Below are 21,142 nucleotides of genomic sequence, written 5' to 3'. Positions count from 1 at the left end.
ACTGATCATATGAAAAACAGTTGAATTACATTTAAGTTTGTGTTGCTTTAATTGAAGGGTACACATGCTGACTGGATTACTGTAAAGCCAAAGGCAAAAGCCAGTGTTGGTTGCCTTTTGTTCTTCCAGCACTGACAAGTGAACTTATGCTGTAAAAAGGTTTTATATAAATCTCGCTTTTTTGAAATCCGGAGGTAACAGGCTCATAGTTACAGTGTAACCACCGCGATTTCACACCAGGAAAAAAATCAAACATACACCATACTAACACAACACGCATGAAGTAAAGCTCTGCTCTTAACCTGGAAACAATAACCTAAGCACATGTGTTAGCCACATAATCCATGCCAGGTGTCTATTTTGTGAAGAAAAAGACACACATCTATCTGGTGACTTCATAACTGACATTTATTATCACGGTGCTCAGTTTGGTGTTGTGCAGCATGTTGCAAAGGTTGGGTTTTGCCAGCAAATCACCTTTGCAGGCTCCATTTCTCTTTTTATGATACACTATGTTTCAGTGTCTGTAATTAACAGCCATAATTCTCAACCCTGATTAAAATAAATCCCTGTGACAAAACGGATCTGGTTCCCACAGCTCTCCCTTACACTGCAGAGGAGGCCGCAGTTAGCAGAGAGACAAAAAGGAAAAAGAGCGGGCAAATTGAAGGGAGACGGTGGTGGGAGTTTCCTTTGACGGGGCACCATTGCAACATTTGCATATATTCAAATCAGCCTGAGAATACCGTGCATGCTGGCAAACAAAGACGAGCCAATGGGAGGCCTGCATCCCTGCTGCGGGCTCAGAAGCAGCCGCCGGTATCCCAGCAGCCCTCTGGGAGAGACACAGGGAAGTGGTGTGGGAACCAAGAGGCCCCCTGAGCTGAGCAGAAGGAGGGGAGCCACTTGTAGCCCGTGGTGAATTAGCATTTTATTTGTGTCCATTTTCCTCAGTAATTTCTGCCCTGCCACTTCAGCCACAGATGGCTAACATGGCAGAGGGATTAGCATTTGTGTCAAAGATGATGATTATGGAAGTGTTTTTAGCCAGACAGAGACATTTCTTCTCAGAGTGTGACTGACATTTTAATGTCTGATATTTAGAGCAATAGCAACGAATAATCAATGACGTTTCTGTGCATTCTTTATGTTTATGAATGATGGAAATTGTTACATGATGTTACAACACATGCTCTATGTTGCACCATCTACATGAAAGCATCTTACACTTACCAAATGCTCTTTTTCTGTCAAAAAACAACCCAGGTGTTTTATTCTCACTAGCAGAAAGATGAATAGAAACAAGAAGAAACATTAAAATCAGATTTAATGTTTCTTGTATGTTTAATACTTAGATAGTTGTGTTTGCGGTAATGTACAAAGGATAGAATAAAACCTAAAATCTCATTGGTTCATTTCCCATTGCTTGATCTCAAAAACTCGTTGCCTCAGGGTATGCACTGGAGATGTATCAACAACACTTATGAAGATCAAGCAGTTTGCCATTGAGCTGCACAACAAATTTTAAGAGATTTATATTTGCTGAAGCCTATAGCCTGTGGAGCATCCATGCTCACCAGAGACGCTATTGCTTCACAGCACAAAGCTCCATTTGATCCAAGTCACAGCTCTCATTCAAATGTCATGCTTTCGTGCGCAAATTCAGCGGGCAAAGGATCAGACACATCTTCAGCACACGGGCTGCCAGCAATTAGTAAAAAAAGACAGAATTCAGTAAGCTTCAGCAGACCACCCAAATACACAAATGCATGAGCTGAACTCAAATTTTAATGTGGTGAATGGTTTTGGTAACAGATCTCTAAGAAGGTGGACTGCAGGGAAAACTCTGCTCTGTTGGAGGCATACAGGCCTCCGCCTTAGAGGATGAGCTGACATTATAATGCATGCACAGGCTAGTGTGTATATGTGTGTGTGTGTGTGTGTGTGTGTGTGTGTGTGTGTGTGTGTGTGTGTGTGTGTGTGTGTGTGTGTGTGTGTGTGTGTGTGTGTGTGTACGTGTACGTGATTGCGAGGACATTTACTCTCATCCTGAGTGACCAAGCATACCACACATCGTGGATGCATCATAGCTCCCAGAGCTGTCGTCCTTGTATCCCAAACACCCTGTGGTTGTATAAATCTGGCGCTTAGTGATCATACAACATAATACAGCAGCTCATTACTAACACATAAACTTATAACTATGCTTATCTTTCAAAATGAAAAAATAAGACTGATATTCACAATTAAATCCTAATTACCTGATTCCCTCCCTGGTTGAAGTTTTAAGTAGAGCATCTGAGACTTTAATCTTATCATTTGCATGTATGTTGTCGTTCACTGAAATGCTTAAGTATGTGATGATGGAAGCATGAATTGTACAGATTATCATTAGGAGAATCTCACAGAGGGGTTCAAGGGTATTGAGAAAGAACAATGGAAATGTTTCACATTTTAATTCTGGAGTGGGGCCATGCTGGTAAAATGTGGGAAACCTAGACTTAACTTTATCTATTTTTTTCCCTCATTTATGAGTGGGGTCATAATTTATTGCACTTATCTCCTCAGAGTTGAACATTTTTACAATTTATGTTAATTATTTATTTATTTAATTTTTAAAAACTGTTATAATGTAAACAAGTCGTGTATTTGATTTTATGTCAAAGCTCTCAAAGTTACAATTCATACAATTCATACAATGTAAGATAATGATAGTACTGTCCATGAAGAGGGTAAATAAATGATTAGGCTAAGATAGCTTGTGAGACCAGAAAATTCTCAAATGCTGGGGTTGGTAGTGTTTGAATCATAGAAATTTCAATTATCTTTCGAAATGTATTTTTTCTGAATGTGTTGGGTCCAAAAGTGTAGAGGAGACACTGAGTCAGAAAAGTGAATTCTGTTCTTTATCTATTGGCTAGTTAAATAAATGGACATTAATACAGGTAGTATGTGTTTATATTTCATTACACCCAGGATTCTATTTAAGTACAATGATATTAGATCGAAAGACAATGGTAAAAAAAAATTAGCAGGAACATCACTGGCCTACTTTACACATTAGAGACAGAGCCCTAAGAATTTGCACCAACGTCACGATTTGGGCAGTTACCCGGATGCACAGCCACATTGGAGGTGCACGAATGTAAAAATTGAATGGACGGGGATAGTAGTGCGCGGTAAAATATGAATTTTAAGATGTCTTATCCACTAACAATTGTGGAAAAACGTACAGGGCAAACTCAAACTTAAAGTGAAGGACTCAGCCAGCAAGAAAGAGACAGATATTTTGACAAATTTTGCCTAATAAGCGGAGTGACCCATACCAGGAGTTGGCATCTTATCATCATCTACCCAAAGGTTTGAAAACATAGATGTTACTGCTGTATTTTTCACCGGGAATGGGATCCACGGGATAAATGATGATTACCTTACTAGATGGTTACCTTAGAAGAAGTACTGCTGGAGCTAATCTAGTCACGAGTTTGGCTGTTCTTCGGACAACTGTTTGCAATCCTCATCCGATTTGGTTGTCAAAAGTATATAAGATGTTTACCTCAGTCCGACCGATTACTGCAGCAGAAAAAGCAGCAATAATTTACCGTATTCAGCGACAATACTGCTACATACCTGCGAGCTGAATTCCGTTCTGTTGTCAGAGTGCCTCCAACATTGTCGATGGGTTGATGACGTCACATGAAGACACTCAATAGCCACTTTTATTTGTTTTCGGCCCTACAAAAGGACACTACTGGCCTTGACTGAATTGTTTATTCGTTTCTTCCAGAATTGCTACAATCTGTAAAGACACAGTAAATTAAATAAAATAAAAAATATAAAATAATAAATAAAACAACAAAAACCCGGCACATTTTAAGATAACATATCGTGAATTTATCAAAAGTTAACTCGTCACGTATTTATTGTAAATATGTCACATACATAGCACACACAGAGTCATTCAACTACTTAATCTGTGAATGGCTAAACCATTTAGGCCTTGATCTTTTTGGAAACTCGCTTATTATTGCAGTCAAACCGCAGCTATTAAACTGCAGCCAGGTAGCCGTCAAACCATTGAAGCACTGCACAGAAAACCTCAAACGCCGTCGTCATTTCCCTCCAACTCCATTATTATGTCGAGAGAAGAAAATTACAAGCTTTCGCGGAACACTTGAATGCAGCACACGAATCCATGGTCAGTAGTACATCCGGGCCATTCAGCAGTTTCACATGTCAGTTTGTTCAGCTGTTGAGACTTCCCTGCATGAGAAGAAGCTCCGATAGCTTCCCTGGGTTTAACCACAGCTTTCAAGAGAAGACATGGTAACTAAAGTCGTTGACATGTATTTAAAAGACGTGGCTTAATATTCAAAAACGAGCACTTTTTCCTTTAACGTCTCCAAAGGAGCTAGTGGGCAATGCTAACTCGCTAGCTATGCTTGCAGCTCCACTGACAGGTGGTGAAGTTTAGCTAAATTTAGCACGGTAGCCATGTGCTAACTTTCATTCATTTTGCAGAGGCTTTCAACACATCCTGTGTCAGATATAGTAGAATTAACTTATTCTTCTTCAACCTGAAGTGTGATTTTTAGCACCGTTTGTGGCTTAGCTTCTATAGCACCCTGTGATCCATGATAAAATGACCTTTGTTGTTGTCAAAACAGCTCTTAAACTTGGAGCCTTGCATGCCTACTTCAAATGAATGCTGTTTTTACTGACAGCTATTTTAATGGTGAAAATAGTTGTAGAGATTGCTTTAAAGTGTGTGTGTTTCCTCTGACAGGCGCTGATGGGGATTCAGCTGGTGGTCAGCTTGCTGGCTGCCAGCATAATGCAGAGGATGGCTCCACATTGCTCATTTGCTCGTTGGCTCCTGTGTAACGGAAGGTATTTTCATCTTTTTGACTATTGTATCCTATGCATGTGGTTTCCTTTGCACTGTTCTCATAGTATCTGTCTCATTCCTTTCAGCTTGTTCCGGTTTAAACACCCATCAGAAGGAGAGCTGTGTGCACTGGCTGGGAAACAGATACCCAAACAGAGCCGGAGAGACAGGTGGGAGCTGGGGGAAGGTGGTACAATACAGCAGGAAAGAAAAACATTGTTGTTTGGTGTTGTGAAGAAAACAGCCCTTGCAGCACATGCAAGTGCTGTATTTCAGAGTGAAATAAATGACTCTCCAGAAAAGTTTTTTTTTCTGCTATAGCTGTAACACTACAAATCAGACTTTACTACTCTTATGTCATTCATTTCATGCATGCATTTTTTTTTGTAACACAAGGAGACAGAATGGGGAGAACAAGCCTCTGACTGTTCCCAAAGACATCGACCTTTACCTGGACAAAGCTCCCGTCAATGCCATGGATGCTCTTGGTAAAACTGCCATTCTTTAATTCAAAACCGATGGAAAAACAAAGCAGTGTTACTAGTACATCTCTCTCCTCCTCTCTTAATGAAGTCATGAAGCTCAGTGGCCAACAGATTGATTGGTCATTATGTGAGGTTTTATAAACAATGACCTCTTTACTTAAACATAATTTTCATGTTAGAAGTGAACTTAAAACCCTGAGTCAACCCTGAAATCACCTCTTTTTTGTCACCTCTTTTTACTTAAATCTGATTTCTACTTTCAGTGCTGCGGTTTTTCCTGGAGTACCAGTGGCTGATAGACTTTGCAGTTTATGCAGCAGGTGTATTCATGTTCACTGAGTGTTACTACAGTGTTGTAGATGCCAGAAAAGAGGTCAACATTGGAGCCATCTGGTGTGTGCTGACCGTACTGTTTGGTCTGTATCCTTTGATGAGAAATCTCTCAGTTTGTATCTTTGACAGTCTTTGATGTGCTATTTTGAAGTGTAAATAAGAATATGAAGCAGATAGTAACTCCTGAACGCTGTCACATCCTAATCCTAATATCAGGGTGACTACTTTTGGTAAAAAATCATTTTAGATATCCATGACTTAGTAAATGCTACTTTACCATCTTGGTTTTTTGTATTTAACTGCAAACCCTCAGAAAAACCCTTCACACTCTGATGAGCCACTATTTCCGCTCTGAAGAAGGTGGTGAGCGTTCTGTGTGCCTCGCATTTGGTTTTCTGTCTCTGCTCGTGGCCATGCTGGTGCTGGTGGTCAGAGAGGACTACCTGGAGTTCGGCCTGGAGTCTGGCTTTTCCAGCCTCTTTGACAATTTGGAGATCTTTGCCAAACAGCAGGGCTACGCTGACTGGTCGTAAGTATTTGTCTCTGCAAAAGCAACCTAAAACTAAGCTCTTTGATTTGTTGTTCTTTAGGTTGAGGTGTGGCTTGTTTTAGTGATGCATTTCCATCATTTTTCAACATTTGCCTGCTGTTTTAACCCTTTAGAATCCCAGTGACGAAGCTGACTGTGAAGCTTGGTCTGGCTGCTGTCTGTGCGTACATCGGAGCTTGCCTTGCCTTCCCCGGCCTGCGACTGGCTCAGACTCATCTCGACGCAGTGCAGATGAATTCTGACAGACCACTCATCCAGTAAGATGGCATACATTTAATGCTTACCAAAAGTTTTATTTCAAGTTTATTTTGCTTTCCTAAATGTCACATATATCTTCTGCAGAATTTTGCTTCACATAAGCTTCCTGTCTCCAGTCGTTGTGTTGATTCTTTGGGTGAAACCCATCACAAGAGACTTCCTGGCTAATGCACCAATGGGGAAGACCTCTGTCACATTGTAAGAATTCATTTACATTTATTTATTTATTTATTTTCTGACACTATATTATGGAGACAAAAAATGACCAATCGTTCAACGTTTTCAAATAGTCACATTTGACCTTTTCTGATCTTCTTTTATTTATTTATTCTCAATGTGCAGAGTTTCCAGTGCAGCCTTCGACAGCATGCGTCTGTGGATCATCGTGGCCTTGTGTGTGCTGCGACTCGCGCTGACTCGTTTCCACCTGCAGGCTTACCTTAACCTGGCTCAGAAGTGGGTTGAGCAGATGAAGAAGGAGGCGGGTCGTATTGCAGCAATTGACATCCAGAGGAAGGTCAGCTATTTATACAAGAACGCTCAGAACTTTTGAATTCAAATTTTTGTTTCTAACTTGAAGAATAGATTCTTTCTAACTGTATTTAAAGAGTAACCTGAGAGTCTTTGTGCTGTTTTCCAGGTGACACGAATCTTTTGCTACCTGACTGTAGTTACTCTCCAGTATCTGGTTCCTGTTCTTCTAATTCTCTTCTCCACACTGGCACTCAAAGCACTTGGTAAATAAAAACACTCACCATCACAATCAAGTATTTGAGATTTTATCTTCAAATTTTTGTGAATTTCTGGAAGGATGTGGGGCGGGCAAGCATTTTTGCTTTATTTCAGCTTTGTGTCTAACGACACTTTCAGTTATGAACCAGATTAAATAAATAACAGAAAAGTCGTGAATAGTCGAGTTAGTAATCAGTTGTAAGTTGTCTATGATGAAGTACTAGGCTCACAGGGTAAAGTGCTTGTTCTCTTACTTCAGTGACATGTGAGTATTTTCACTTTTAGGGGACTTCTCCTGGCTGCCCGGTGCAGAGGATACTCCCGGAGTGACTCCTGCTCTGGTGATGCCCACAGCAGCTCCTGTGCTGCCTGTTAGTCTGGATGAAGATGAAGAGGGGGTGGATGACATGGAGGAGGACATCCAGGCAACAGTAGCACGCCTGTCAGAGACTTTCACAGCACTGCGGTCTGTCCTCACTCCTCTTTTCTTCAGAGGCTTCTTTGCTTTCCTCACATGGTGGGTGGCTGCTTGCCAGGTCATCAGCTCTCTGTTTGGCATCTACTTCCACCAGTACCTTATGCAGAGCTAAGTGAGGAAACAGTGCCACACTCTCTACCTGCAGTGCAGCCCAGCCTCAGCTGCTGTTAAGTTGAAGGATAACTGCAGGCTGTGGAGGAGACTTTTCATTAAAACACAAAACTTCAGACAGAATGCTCCTTGGCTTTGCTGCAACAGAACTCCTGAGAAAAGTTCATTGGGAGTTAGGAAGGCACAGTTGGTTTGTATTACTCGCTTATCTCTTGCTCTTTTGACTTGTAACAACCAGCAGGCTACTGGTATCAGTAACACAAATGTACAGAGAGAGGTGGAGTCTGTATCACAAAGCAATTTGATTTTAGGCTGGCTATCTTTGTTTTTCCTGCCTCCTTTAAGTACTTATTTGTTGATATTATTTGGTTTAAGGACTCCTGGTTTACAGAGCTCGTTACAGATGCATTAACATGAAAGCACCAGATCTTTAAGTCACATACCAGAGGGACATGAAGTTACTGCTGTAGTATATACTGTCATTGAGTGAGTAAAAAAAATGTCATAAAATCACACACCTGAGAAGAGTAAAATGCTTTTTAAACGGGATAGATATTTCAAAGAAGTCTTACAGATATGCTTTTAATTTGGGCTATAAGTAAGAATCAGTCCTTTTTCATGTTTGTACACTTACAATAAGAAATTAGAAGGAGCAATAGACACTCCAAAAAACAGAATTTCTGCAAGTGTCTAAAAATTATAACAAAAACTTGTTAGACTGAATATGAACCACATTCATCTTTCAAGACCAGAAAATGTCTTTTTTTCAACATGTTAAAAGATAAAAATGTGTAAAAGATACCTTCTAATGATACGCAATACTAGCCTTCCTTTTTAGCTGTTATTGTGGTAAGATGTCCATGAGAAAATAAATTATGCAAGCGTATTGCTGCCACACCAGGAAAAAAAAAGTAACTTTGTAACGTGATAAGTTTCAGGTTATTACATTAGACTTAATTAACAAGTTACAGTGCAATACTGAAGTATCACAATGTTGCGTGACACTGAATTATGACATTAATGTAGTAAAAAGCAAATACCGTTCACTGCTGTCTTAGCCAGGACCCACTTGAAAATGAGACTCTTAATGTCAGTGAGGTTTTCTCCCAGTTAGATAAAGGTTAAATAAATTGAAAACAAGAATAATCCATGTAGGAACATTTGTGTGTTAGTGGTTGCCCGGGGTGTAGTCAATGAAGAGCAGGTTAACCTGCAAGAAGCGCCTGTTGTCCATTCATATATTGAGCCTCTAATGTACTTCTGCGATACAAATTAAAAGACCCAACAGTTACAGCGTAACAAGCTTTTAGCGGCGTTGGACTGGTGCTGCTTGATTCTATGGGGCCTTCCGTTCCCCTCGGGTTTTCGATGATCAATGAAACTACCACCAGACTCCCACTTTTGTAGGGCCCCATGCATTTCAAGATCTGTCCTAGTGTACGCATCATTATATCATCCACAGTGTTCAGTAACTGCAGAATCTTCCGTCTTACCTCAAGCATGAAGTAGAGTTTGATCAAATCAACAGTGTAAGTTTAACAATAACGAGGCAGACCAAAGATAGCCACCTTAGAGCACCCATCATGTTTTGTGATACAGTGCCTCAGTCGTCTTCCAGCTGCACAGCAGATCATTTTTTCTGCACCTTTGAGATGTATCAATACCAGTGTTACCTGAATTGTTCTTAAATGCTGCATATATGAGATGTTTAACCGGCACTGGGGTACGTGTTAGTACTTGATCCCTGTCGGAAAAAGTTGTTTTATTTTTGTGAGGGACCCCGTCCCTCTTAAGGAACCGATTCAAGAGTGCTAAATGGTTTTGTTGTCTTTTATCTGCTGTAATATTTTGATTGCATATGAGTTTGTAAAGCTGAGTCTGTCCTGTCGAATCAAACACAGCTGAGCATGAATCAGAACTGTGGTTGTGTATAATCCAAGTTTTTTTCCTGCAGATTCCTAAGTGCCTGAAAGCTTAAGGGACTTTAAGTCAACTTTTTCAACTTTCTCCCTGATTATACAACTTTAGACTGAGTGGATTTTTTGATAGATCAAACTAAGACTCCAAAAAATTGCTGTTTTTCCTTTACATTTCAAACACTATTCACTGAAGTTACTTTTAGTTGCAGTATATTAAAGACCTACTTTTTTAATGGTTTATTTGTTTGAGGTGTTTTTATAATAATCAGTGTGAGATTAACTCAAGCCCATTTAGTGAAGTGTTGCATCAGTGAATTTTATTTATTTATTTATGATGCGTTGGCTTTAAAACTTTGTCATAAGAAACAAAAATGGTTCTACTTTTCTCTGCATTCTTGTGTTTTGTTGGATTTTTGATGTGTTTTTTTTTAGATAGTATATTTGATCTTAATTCTCTGAAGTCATTATACTGTGAAGTTGCTTGTTGAGATTTTCTGAATGCATGGTGTTCTTACTTTGGGCAGAAAACTGAAGTTTAGAAGTTTATTTTGTGTGTGTGTGTGGTTGATTAAAACATTATTTTCAGTCTCATGCCAGTTTGACGTCGTCACTTAATTCTACTCACCCTCCAGGAGCGTGGGAGATACTGCTGATAAAACATTTCCTTAAAGAGAAATCGTTTCTGCAATTGACAAAGGACATCATGCATGACAATGGAGTGTCTCGCCGCTGTGCTGGGTCCTGATCTCTGACCCCCAACCTCCTGAGAAGATCATTGTTTAATCACTGATAATTGCTATGAACCCAGTGCCCCTCGAGAGACTGGTATGAAACAGTGTGTGGAAGCTCAGTTTAGCTGTAGGAACAGTTTTGCTTACAAAAAACTTTCAAGGTCTCTATCTTAGCTGTCAAACATTAAAACTGAATTTATAAGCTGACAAAATAGTTACATTTGTTTACTGCTTATTCAGAAAACAGTCAAGGAACGTGATCCTTCACCACTGTGAGACTGGAGAGGCCTTTTGTCTGGGTGCTGACATGATTCATTGGTGATACCATTTGATTTCCACGTCTGTCACAAACCACAAAGGTTCCCCAATGCAGGGAGGGACGGCCACTTTGCCGGCTTTTTGTGTGCACAATACCATGCCTTGCTGAAGGGTATAAACAGTGAAAGGGCATGGAAAGTGTGTAAATATTTCTCCAATCTCTTGAAAGTAAAACCACTTTAAACTAGTATGTAGACTTTGTGTAACCATTTTCGGTAATTTTCAGGAGGGTTCCTCACTCTGCAGACCAGCACGGGTCTGTTTCAGTCTGGGCCTGGGCCAGCTTTGTGGGAACGTCCAGCATTATGACTGGAAAGGTGACAAGGTGACATATCTATAATCATATTAATTATATTTGTCTGTACTGGAAGCCTCAGGCTCCCTCCTTAACTCTGATCTGTGAGCTGCAGTGGGGCTCTGATTGCTGTAGGAGCTGGAAAGTGTGTGTGTATGTCGGGCCCAGACATGGCCTGGAGACCGGAGCAGCCTGGTCCCTGGGGGGCAGACCAGACATGACCCCAGTTGAAGTCTCTTTTCATGCATGGAGGGGAGTTGACAGAGAGGGACCAGGCGCGACTTGGCCTGTAGTTAAAGTGCTATATAGTTGTAGAAAAAGTGAATATTCTAGCATAGGAAGCATGGAAGACAACCAGCTGTGGGAATGAGCCTTTTGGGGCTGAATGTATTTTTTTTTTTTTTAGTATAGAGGTCCCTGGGCTTTTAAGTGCTCCATTATCGTTCCTGAGGTTTGGTAGCTGCCTGGTGAGCTGCCTGACAAGGTCCAGACGTGATAATGAGGGAGTCTGTGCATTCAAAAGATGAAGTCAAGGTGAATAAATGGACACATGAAAGCTTGATAGCTCCACAGAAGACAACATTTTAGTCTTCAGACTGACTGTACATGTGGGGAGACTTTATATGGAATCAAATTCACATGAAGTGTCAACACAACTGTGTACATATCAAAAAAGAAACAACTCAAACTAAATTATACAGAGGAAGAAAGAGTGGGCCAAAGCTTTTAAAAATCAAACTGTTTTATTTAAAGAAATCCCAACAAATATCAAATAAAAATCCCTCTTTGTTCTGTTAGTGAAGCATTCAGCGAACATGTAAAAAGTCGACCAAAAACATCAGAATAATGACTATTTTGGTTTTTCATGCTGATATGAATCCACACAACTGCATAGGAAATAAAAAAAAAAGTACACATTCCACAGCAGCATTTCAACTGAAAGACCTCCACCCACTGGCTCAGAGTTTGGCGTGATTTGTTTGATAAATGTTTTCAGGGTGAACCTCTGAACCTGTGTCACGTCAAAGAGATTCATCATTGATAATCAATCACCCATGGTTGAACTTGGTCTTCTCTGCTCTGTGCTGTCTCACTCATACTCAAAATCCAAATTTTGGGAATAACATGCCCCCTTGTGGTGGACACGTGGCATATTTTTCAACTTGTGGGTATACTTTATTTACAGAAAAGAAATCCAGTGCACATACGTAAAATCAATCCAACGTAAGTTCTAAAAAATAAAACCAAAGATTTCTAATTAAAAGTAAAGCATTTTTAAAATATCTCATGAGTATTTTGACTTATTTATTACATTTCTAAATAACTAATAATGAGGGTGATCAAGCTCATTATTTATATTATATACAATAACTAAAAGAAGCCCTTCAGAAAGTGTTTCTATATTTAAACTTACACATATCCGACCCAACATTATCAAACACATGAAGTCTTTGGCTGCTGAAGTATTTGATTGTAATGCATAGGGACAAATCTTAAACACTTTGGTCTTTCGTTGAAATTGATTAGATTATGTTTTGGTTTTGATGACGTACAATAAAAAGGTAAAAATTTGTAATTTCAGGAGGATCTATGCAACACAAGCTTAGCTTACCCAAATTGACAGTCGTACAAATGAACAGTGAAAGATTCAGCTTTCAAACTTTAACCAACTCCCTGAGACACGCACTGTTTTCAACAGCATAAACAACAGCTTTTGGCTTGGTTGTAATTTTTCTTCCTGGATGTAAGGGGCTGAAATCCTTGCATAAATACCTGTAATTTATCATCTGCTAAAGCACAGTTTGAAGCCTCTTTTGTAAACTCTTTAGTTTTCTTCATCCCCTGTCATTCTCCCAACGTTGGATACATACACAACAGACCTGATTCTGACCTGTCAGCTATTGGTGTGTTAGTTTATTCTGAGACATTCTGATGATTATTAATGAAAAAAAATCTGTGGTTGAAATTCAGTGATATCAAAAGATAACTACATTATTTAAAAACGCATCAACAAGTCTGGATGCTGCTTCCCACATGCAGCTCATCAGTTTTTACAAACTTGCCTGATGTAACACACAGAGATAAACAGAATAGAATCCTGATGAATTATTGAACATTGAATTTAAATTGAGTTTTCTAGATCAGGGGTTCCCAAACTTTACTATGCCAAGGCCCCCCAAACAGTGTTTACTTCTGGCCTTTGAAAACCAGCAGACAATGCTTCAGAATATGTAAAGAATTGTTAGCTTTAAGAATGTATTCTCTAAGTTTTTTTTCAAAACATTTTTCAATAATAATTACATTTTTTTTATATATATAAAAAAGCCAGACTCACACAAGTAGGTTGTTGCAAAAGGGAGAGGGCATTTCTGGGCTCTGTCAGCCAAGGTGAGATACTCCTTTCTTACATGTAGCCAGTAGTTAGACAGGACAAGAGCCTCAAAGTTCAGTTCAGTTTTTTTGGATAGCTTAATAAAAAGCGCAAACCGCCAGGTCTACACAGATCGTGACATTTTCATGCTCAAGTTGCTGCTGTCAGAACAGGTGCGAATAAGTACAATCGGAAACATGAACCCAGCACTTTACATTTTGTATGTTCAAGACAAATGGTTACAAATGAAAAAGAAAACTTTAATGTAAATGAAAGATACATAAATAAGTAGATTCTATTTTTTTCCCTTTCCTCCAATTTTATGAGGCTTGAAAACCACCATTCTAGATTATTAAACATAACTATTTTTTTAAACAACTGCCAAACAAAGTATAAAGTATGATGAGGGGACTTCACAATATTCAAACCAAGAGCATCTAAGGTGGGCCTTTACGCACATTTTTTTCCGATATGAGGGCATCCAAGTGTATGTAGACTTTTAGCTTTAGAACAAAATTCCCTTTCTGTGTTCCTCTGTAAAACTCTTCAAATTACTACAGTGCAAACAGTAGTTTCACTGAACAACCCACTCATCAGACCCATAAATAAACTGTTACAAATCTACAGACAGGCACCTAAGTGTAAAGGATGGATTCAAAACAATTTTTTTGCACAGAACTAAGTTATTCTGTGCATAAATGTGAATTAAATTACGAAAGGTGCTATTTCAACACACAAATGGGTTTGTCAGTGTTAATGTAGACTCTGACTCTCAGATCAGGCCACAGATGTTAATGTTGGGTGGTCTGGGTCTGGGTTTTTGGTGATACTCAGCTGGTCCCGATGTGCCATTGCAGCTAACTTTAACCAAGTCACAGAACAAAATAAACACTAGTCAAATTGTATTTCTGACTTATAAAAGCCCCACACAGAAAACCAAACAAAAAAAACAAAACAAAACAAAAAACAAAGCTTACTACACAACAGAAAAGCAAATGTCTGTTTGCGTGGGTCCCCTTATGGGATCAACCAAGAGATGCAGAGAAAATTCTCCATCCCTCAGGAGAGACCAGCTCTGTGTGAAGAGACAAAGAGAGGTAACCTCTCTGGCAGGATGGAAACAAATGCACCTCATCTCACTATCTTCTGTTTTCCATCTGTGTGTACGTGTGTGAGTGTATGTTTGTGTATGTTTGTGTAAGAAAGGACTTGATGGAAGATAGCTGATAAAATGGAAGATGGTGTTGGAACGCGGGAGCGGGCTATCTCTGCCACCCATCAACTATCTCTAGCTGCCGGAGCGGCTGCCCTCCTTCCTCTTCGTCTTGTGGGTAGCCAGCTTTGGGAAACTCCTTTGTGTCATTGGCTGGGCCGCCTTCAGGAGGAGTGTGGCGAGCAGAATCGGGGTTGCTCATTGGAGAGTGCTGCCCGAGGTGGTGCAGAGGAGGGGAGGTGGGAGAGGACATGTGCTCCGGAGAGCTACGCTCTGATTTGATGCTGAGGTTGAGGGAGGGCAGATGAGGAGAGGATGAGGAGCAGGACTGAGAGGGAAAGGAGCACCCTCCAGTGGACATCCTGGAAAACAACAAGACGGGTAATGAAAGAACTATAGGACTAAGAAATCAGTGTTTTAAAATTTTGCTTTTTTTATCAAAGCATTTCATCTTCTTACTTTTTCTTTACTTTGTCTATTTACAATAGAAATAATTCTAATAATTCTAATCGTTTTTTTAATATATCTGTTCCAATATCAATCTACAAAAAGTTTTACTGCTGTAGGTTTTCAACATTTTAATTCATAGTGTCCTTCTTTTATGTTTGTTTCTGGACACCAAATGTGAACTATTTAGAGTTTTTTATTTATCTAGTTTTTATTTAACCAGGAAAACCACACTGAGATTAACAAAGCCTTTTACAAGAGTGTCCTGGATAATGTCAGTATGTAGTAACTAGCAGCATTAAGCAGGACAGATGTGGTAGAAATGGGGATATAATATTGGTTAGTATGTTGATATTGGTGACTAATCAGTGAGATATGGAAAACTGTTTTGTTTTTGCTGACCTAGAATAAACTTGTCTACATAAGAGCAGTTCCCCTTCTCAGTTTGTATTTAGTAGGCAGCCCCTTCCGTTTCGGGCATTTCTAAATATGTTCACATGTCAAATGAAAATCAGTAATTAGAAAATTGCTCAGCAGAAGTTTATTTCAAAATGTTGCTGAAGCTGAGAACTCCATGTAGATTGTTTTGTGTGATTTCCACATTTTATACACACAGAGATGTGATAGTTCACATTCACATTCATATTCTCACCCTGTGTTTATTTGAGGTCCATGGGACTCCTGGTGTGGTTGTGCTGTGTGCCAGGGATTCACTGCTCCTCTTTGTAGACTAACAGAGTGATAAAATCCAGGTTGGCTGTATTCTAGGGAGAAAAAACAGAGACAAACTAATAAACACAGCAAAAACAGTTTTGAACAAACTCTTATCTTTTAAGAGTTCTGATTATTTTCATTGTACACAGATAGTTCCCTAATCGCTGAAATAAGTAGATACACACTGTCACCATGTCTTAGGTCAAAACTTAAAAATAAAGTCAGTATCTGGTTGGCGTAGCCCAAAGACAGAAATCAGGGTGAAAATGTTGCCTGGTCCTACCTGCTTGGTGCAGTTTATCTAATTTTGAAGCATTACACTTTAATACGGTCTGACAAGGGTCATTTCATCTTTTGGTGCAAAGCAAGAAAGAACTAGAAAAGCACTCAGAGAGCGCAGAACTCCTCCAAGCATATTGTGATTATCACGCAGCACTTTAGTCCTACTTTAATGTTATACTCCCTTTCAGCAGACTGTCTACTACAATTTGGTGTTAGTTGCAGGTTTGTACGATAATTTGTTTCCTGTCAGTGTTGAAAATTATGATGACCCAGTACATGTTTCATATTTCAGATCTTAGTATCCAGAATATTGCCAGGATCTGGATCCGACTTTTACATCTGTCAGAAATGATGGTGACCTTGTCTTGTATTGTTTTGCAAAGCAACCCGACCATTTAACATGGAATTATATACACATATGGTGAAAACATTTCCTGTAAATTTTATCAAGATCCGTTCGTTACTTTTCAATCATTTTGTACACAAACAGACAAACTCTCCCAAAACCTAACCTCCTTTGTGGAGGTAAAAATCCAGCACAATACCATTTTAAAAAAGTAACACTTTCCATCACTGGCCTTGTTGTCTTATTTTTCACATCATAAGCAAAGAGTATGTCTATGGTATGGTTGTTTCCCCTTGTTGTCTGTTTTCTGCCTGTTTGGTGCTGAGCTAAAATAGCTAGCCACTGGTTTAGCTTGATTTTAAACAGACAGACTTGTGAGTGGTATCAATCCTCACATCAACAGCTTTCCCGCTACTTGTGTGTTTAAATTACACATAACCTTCAACATAACTCAAAATACAATTTGTGGGTCTGGTCTCTTTGAAGCCGTGTTCAGCTTCTAGATTCTTCTTTGTGCCAAAGAACAGTGACTGAGACTGGGCATTTTGAATCTAATGAATGTGCAATTAAGTTACTTTTACTAAAACAATCACTCAGCAGTGTTATACTAGTATAAAACTGATAGTTTTGATTGAACAAAATATTTTTGATGGATATTTTTTTCTGTTTGTTTTTATTAAGTTTAGAATAGATAATACACGACAGACGTACCAGAGGCTCCAGGAGACGGGAGTCCATAGCCCCCCAGACTGTGACTCAGCAGCCCTGCCTTGCCCATGGCCATCATGGAGCTGCTGCTGTGCAGGCCCTGGTACAAGACCCCCCTCTGACAAACAGGAAATGACTTGAGTTGTACTTTAACCTAATTGCACAATAGGCTGCAAAAATCATAACAGTAGTCTTGAAAACTGGCATTACAGTTAAATCTTGTAAGCACAAATGCAGTGCGTGTTAGAGCCACTGATGCACAGATCATCCTGTATAGCGAGAGCCACTTACAGCACAGCTGTGATTAGCACGTGAGCCCCCCATGCCCTGACCAGCAGCATCTCCTCGCAGGTTCTCAGCACCCAGGTTCAGAGGAGGGGGGCTTTTCATTTCCAGGGCTCGGTTCAGACTGCCATGTGAGAAGACGGAGTAGCCAATGCCTGCGTAGTGAAAGCAAAGACCGGGAAGTGAGAGGAGATGTGAGCTTGTTTCAATCACAGAAGAATAATTCACCCTGTGATACATTCTGTACCTCTCTCTGTTTCTGTTGACAAGTTTAACAAAACACACTTCTCCTTTTATTTGACCTCTGAATTTGTTTCTCATTGTCCTAGGCCCAGTGACAGCTAAAGCTATCTTATTTCTGCAATATCGTGTTATGAATTGACAGCTCTATAAAATCAGTATGAAGTCATCAGACACCTAAAATAAGTTGAAACACTTATGACACATGTCAGTGATCAGTATCTGATGAATTCATGCTACATCCAAACAGCTAAAGGCTCCCAAGGCGGCGTCATGTCTAGCAGGTGTGACACACTCTGCACAGAAACCACCAAGTGGTTACAGCCACGGTTTCACTGGTGGAAGGCCAGTTTCACAAAACAGACCCAGCATGTGTGGATTTGTGCGCACACACGTATGCACGCACACACTTCCTGTGAGTTCACAGCCAGCTGCAGCGAGGGATGATAGCAAGCATTTGGTGAGAGCTTTGGCGAGCATTTACTGGATTTGCATTCTCAATATTTTGCATCTCTGTGGAAGTGTTGAAAAAAGTATACATTGTTAAATATTTCAAGCAGAATGTAACAGGCGCTAATAAGGATTTTGAAAGCTAACCAGAGACAAGAATGCAAGCAATAATTCACTCCAAAGCTTTGGCTGTGTACATGTTTATCTTTATCTAGATTTGTTTTAGGATGAAATTCTTCAATTTGCAGAGAGTAATGGAAAAAAGGAGCTGTGTTCTCATTACACGAGCATGTTACTCATCACAGTATACGCTAAAAAATGTAAGTCAGATCCATTTTTGAAAATTACTGTGTGTCACATAAACCTTATCTTGATAATTATAATGGCTCTTGAAGTGTTTCAGACAGTAGGACCAGTCAGTTCAGCTCACCTGCATGTGGAGACATGAATGCCGTGTGTGCATGTGGTGCAGCCGGGCTAACTGAACCAGGTCTGGTGTTAATAGATTTAAAACCTTGAGGTCTGTGGGACACCATGCTTGATCCAGAGGAGTTGGAGAAGCTGTTCTCACAACCAGCAGACACCAGGAACTGGGCCTCTGGTGGAAGAAGCGATGGAGCCTGAAAAGTAAAATATAAGTTTGAGAACAGCCGAGTGAAAGTGAAAGTAAAGTGGGGTAAATAAAAACTTTAAAGAAATATTGTTTTTAAATTGCATTTCCAAATGATTAGAACTAGAAGAATCACATCTCTCATTAGCATGTCTGAGTGTAAGTGCTCATGCATGTGTGAGAGGTTAGGGTGTGAAGAATTGTGGTTACTGACATAGAAGCGCTGGCGAGCCACAGACAGATCCATGCCCTCGCTGAGAGGATATTTGTCTGCAGCCACCTGCATGCTCTCCTCACTTTCAAGCTCAGAGCCGTCGATGCCGAGGCCCTTCCTGCGCAGAGTCTGATACAGAACAGAAAGTGCATGGGGAGAATGAGGCAAAATGAAAGCATGAAGATACAGATGCAAGAACTACTGATAAACAGCTTTTATCCAAAGAGCAGCGTTCCCTGATTTTACTTTATCTGAACATTACCTCCAGTATGTCCGTGTTGGTGCGACTCTCGTGTGGCTCGCTGTACTCAGTGTACTTGAGCAGAACTTTGTCCATGTCTGTGCTGGCATACTGGAACAGGCGGTTGGTGCTGTTGAAGATGATGAGGGCGATCTCACAGTCACACAGCACGCTCAGCTCATACGCCTTCTTCATCAAACCAAACTTTCGTTTTGTAAAAGTCACCTGAAACCAGACAATACACAATTCACGTCATTTGGTTAATATGAAGTTCAACAAGTAAAGTGGGTTCCACATTAAAAAAAACAGGCTGGAATATATGTCAGGTCAATGACGATATAGAAAGTTTGAATTTACAAATAGTTTCATTAAAATTAGACATTTAAAAAAAACAAGCAACAATCATCACATCAATGACTACTCTTTTTGCTATAATAATAAAACAGTTGGTGCTGTTCTAAAACTGGCTGCAACTTTCTGAAATTGCTGGCAGTGTTTTCTATAAAGTGTTGGAAGTGAATTATATTTGGTAAAAAAAATCCAAATTATTACTGGCAGGTTTTTAACGATCCACACAGCAAATAATGGACTGTTCCTAGACCTCATTTCAGACAAGGAAAAACCTCTAAAAACCAAACCTTATCACCACAAAACATTCAACCCAAAAAGTCAGATAAGAGGGAAAAAAAGTCCTGTGTGAGCACACAAAGCAGTAAGCATTTTATTTTTGTGTTCTACTCTGAAGTTCTGATAAGTGTTATTTCAAAAGGTGAAACACGCCTTTTAAAAGAAAGTATGATAAAGTCTGCATTGATTATACACATTGACTTAGAGCTCACAAACGATCCAAATATAATTATACTTTCATAATTTAGGCCTTCTCTTTGTGTTATGATATTGCAGCGTGATACCGAATTCAGCTTCTTTCTGACTAAAACAAACTTTTTAGACTATGACTAAATTTCTTTCTTTTAAAGAGCTCATTTTCTTCAGTTTCATTTGAAAAAACTGCAAGAGCACTCGCTCGGCACAGAAGATTTAGCTATCACAGATTTTGTAAAAGCTGCAGCAGTTGATAATTATTTCTGTTTCCTGTTGTGAAGAGATTTGAAGCCATATTGAAGTCTCACATTTACTTTGCATCATTTCAGTCTCCAAACTCTAAAGACTAAAAATAAAGGACAAAAGCAATGTATTTCTTATTGCATTATCTTGTTTATCGCCATGTGATATTTCCTCCATGGTCCTGCAGCACCAGCACACACACACAAACACACACACAAACACACATGAGCAACCAAGCTGAGCAGAGTCAATCAAGCTGCGAGTGACATGTTCAAAACTTTCCTTAATCCATACCGCTAAACTCAGACTCATGGGTCACAGCTGAGAAACTGCATTGCTTGTTTTTTCTCTTTTCAAATTACTGAAAACATGGATGTTACGTGTATAATATTTTTTCCTAAAAGCTGAGATAATTTAGCTCTTTACAAAAACAGGAGAAGAAAATGTTTTAGCATCTAAAAAAGTGAACAACGTATGTCAAATATTAAAATATTTATGTGGACTCACCTGTCTGTTCCTCTGATCCAGTATACGTGAAATCTGTATTTTCTTTCTTCCCATTTTTTCAGCCGTTTTGCAGTCTGTGGAAAAAGAGAGACAAAGAACATTATAGCAGCTGCAAAACAACATATTTTTTCTTTATTTGCAGCCAAACATTTTCAGTGAATACCAAAGACTAAATGTGCCATTCATTCAAACACTTTTTAGAACCCTTTCAGGAAAAATAAAGGTTGTGCGGCTGCCTAATAAAAGCTAAATTATTGAGCATATCTGCGTAATTATATCATAAAACCAGTTCAAACATTCGGTAGTTCATCTGGTGATTCTGGTGGGAAAATGTCATCTGTTTAGTGTAAG

General features: G+C 39.5%; 2 protein-coding genes across 2 annotated transcripts in view; one reads left to right on the top strand and one right to left on the bottom strand.

The window, feature by feature from the left end:
* Positions 1–4,200: 4,200 nt before the first annotated feature.
* tmem161a (transmembrane protein 161A) lies at positions 4,201–10,332 on the top strand. The gene is made up of 11 exons (XM_074668958.1): positions 4,201–4,326; positions 4,787–4,890; positions 4,975–5,058; positions 5,285–5,376; positions 5,637–5,793; positions 6,020–6,235; positions 6,370–6,513; positions 6,599–6,712; positions 6,857–7,031; positions 7,155–7,251; positions 7,532–10,332. The coding sequence occupies exons 1-11, from the start codon at positions 4,324–4,326 to the stop codon at positions 7,834–7,836; spliced, it is 1,491 nt and encodes a 496-aa protein (XP_074525059.1). The 5' UTR covers positions 4,201–4,323; the 3' UTR covers positions 7,837–10,332.
* Positions 10,333–11,888: 1,556 nt separating this feature from the next.
* Positions 11,889–21,142, bottom strand: part of mef2b (myocyte enhancer factor 2b) — a 16,558-nt gene continuing 7,304 nt past the window's right edge. The window contains exons 3-10 of the mRNA XM_074667698.1: positions 20,792–20,865; positions 19,241–19,444; positions 18,979–19,107; positions 18,585–18,774; positions 17,471–17,619; positions 17,183–17,297; positions 15,782–15,893; positions 11,889–15,044 (exon numbers count right to left, since the gene is read on the bottom strand). Coding sequence (XP_074523799.1) covers positions 14,732–15,044; positions 15,782–15,893; positions 17,183–17,297; positions 17,471–17,619; positions 18,585–18,774; positions 18,979–19,107; positions 19,241–19,444; positions 20,792–20,845 — 1,266 coding nt within the window. The 5' untranslated portion in view covers positions 20,846–20,865 and the 3' untranslated portion in view covers positions 11,889–14,731. The remainder of the gene's footprint in view (positions 15,045–15,781; positions 15,894–17,182; positions 17,298–17,470; positions 17,620–18,584; positions 18,775–18,978; positions 19,108–19,240; positions 19,445–20,791; positions 20,866–21,142) is intronic.

The sequence above is a fragment of the Halichoeres trimaculatus genome, unplaced genomic scaffold, assembly GCF_033239565.1.
Source record: "Halichoeres trimaculatus isolate MK-OKI-2021-1 unplaced genomic scaffold, fHalTri1.1 fHalTri1_scaffold_4, whole genome shotgun sequence".
In the NCBI taxonomy this organism is placed as follows: Eukaryota; Metazoa; Chordata; class Actinopteri; order Labriformes; family Labridae; genus Halichoeres; species Halichoeres trimaculatus.
This window is presented reverse-complemented; position numbering and strand designations above follow the sequence as displayed.

Coding starts and splice junctions, on each gene's coding strand:
- tmem161a (XM_074668958.1), top strand. Junction 6,514..6,598: donor TCTGACAGACCACTCATCCA/GTAAGATGGCAT, acceptor TATCTTCTGCAG/AATTTTGCTTCACATAAGCT. Junction 6,713..6,856: donor GGGAAGACCTCTGTCACATT/GTAAGAATTCAT, acceptor CTCAATGTGCAG/AGTTTCCAGTGCAGCCTTCG.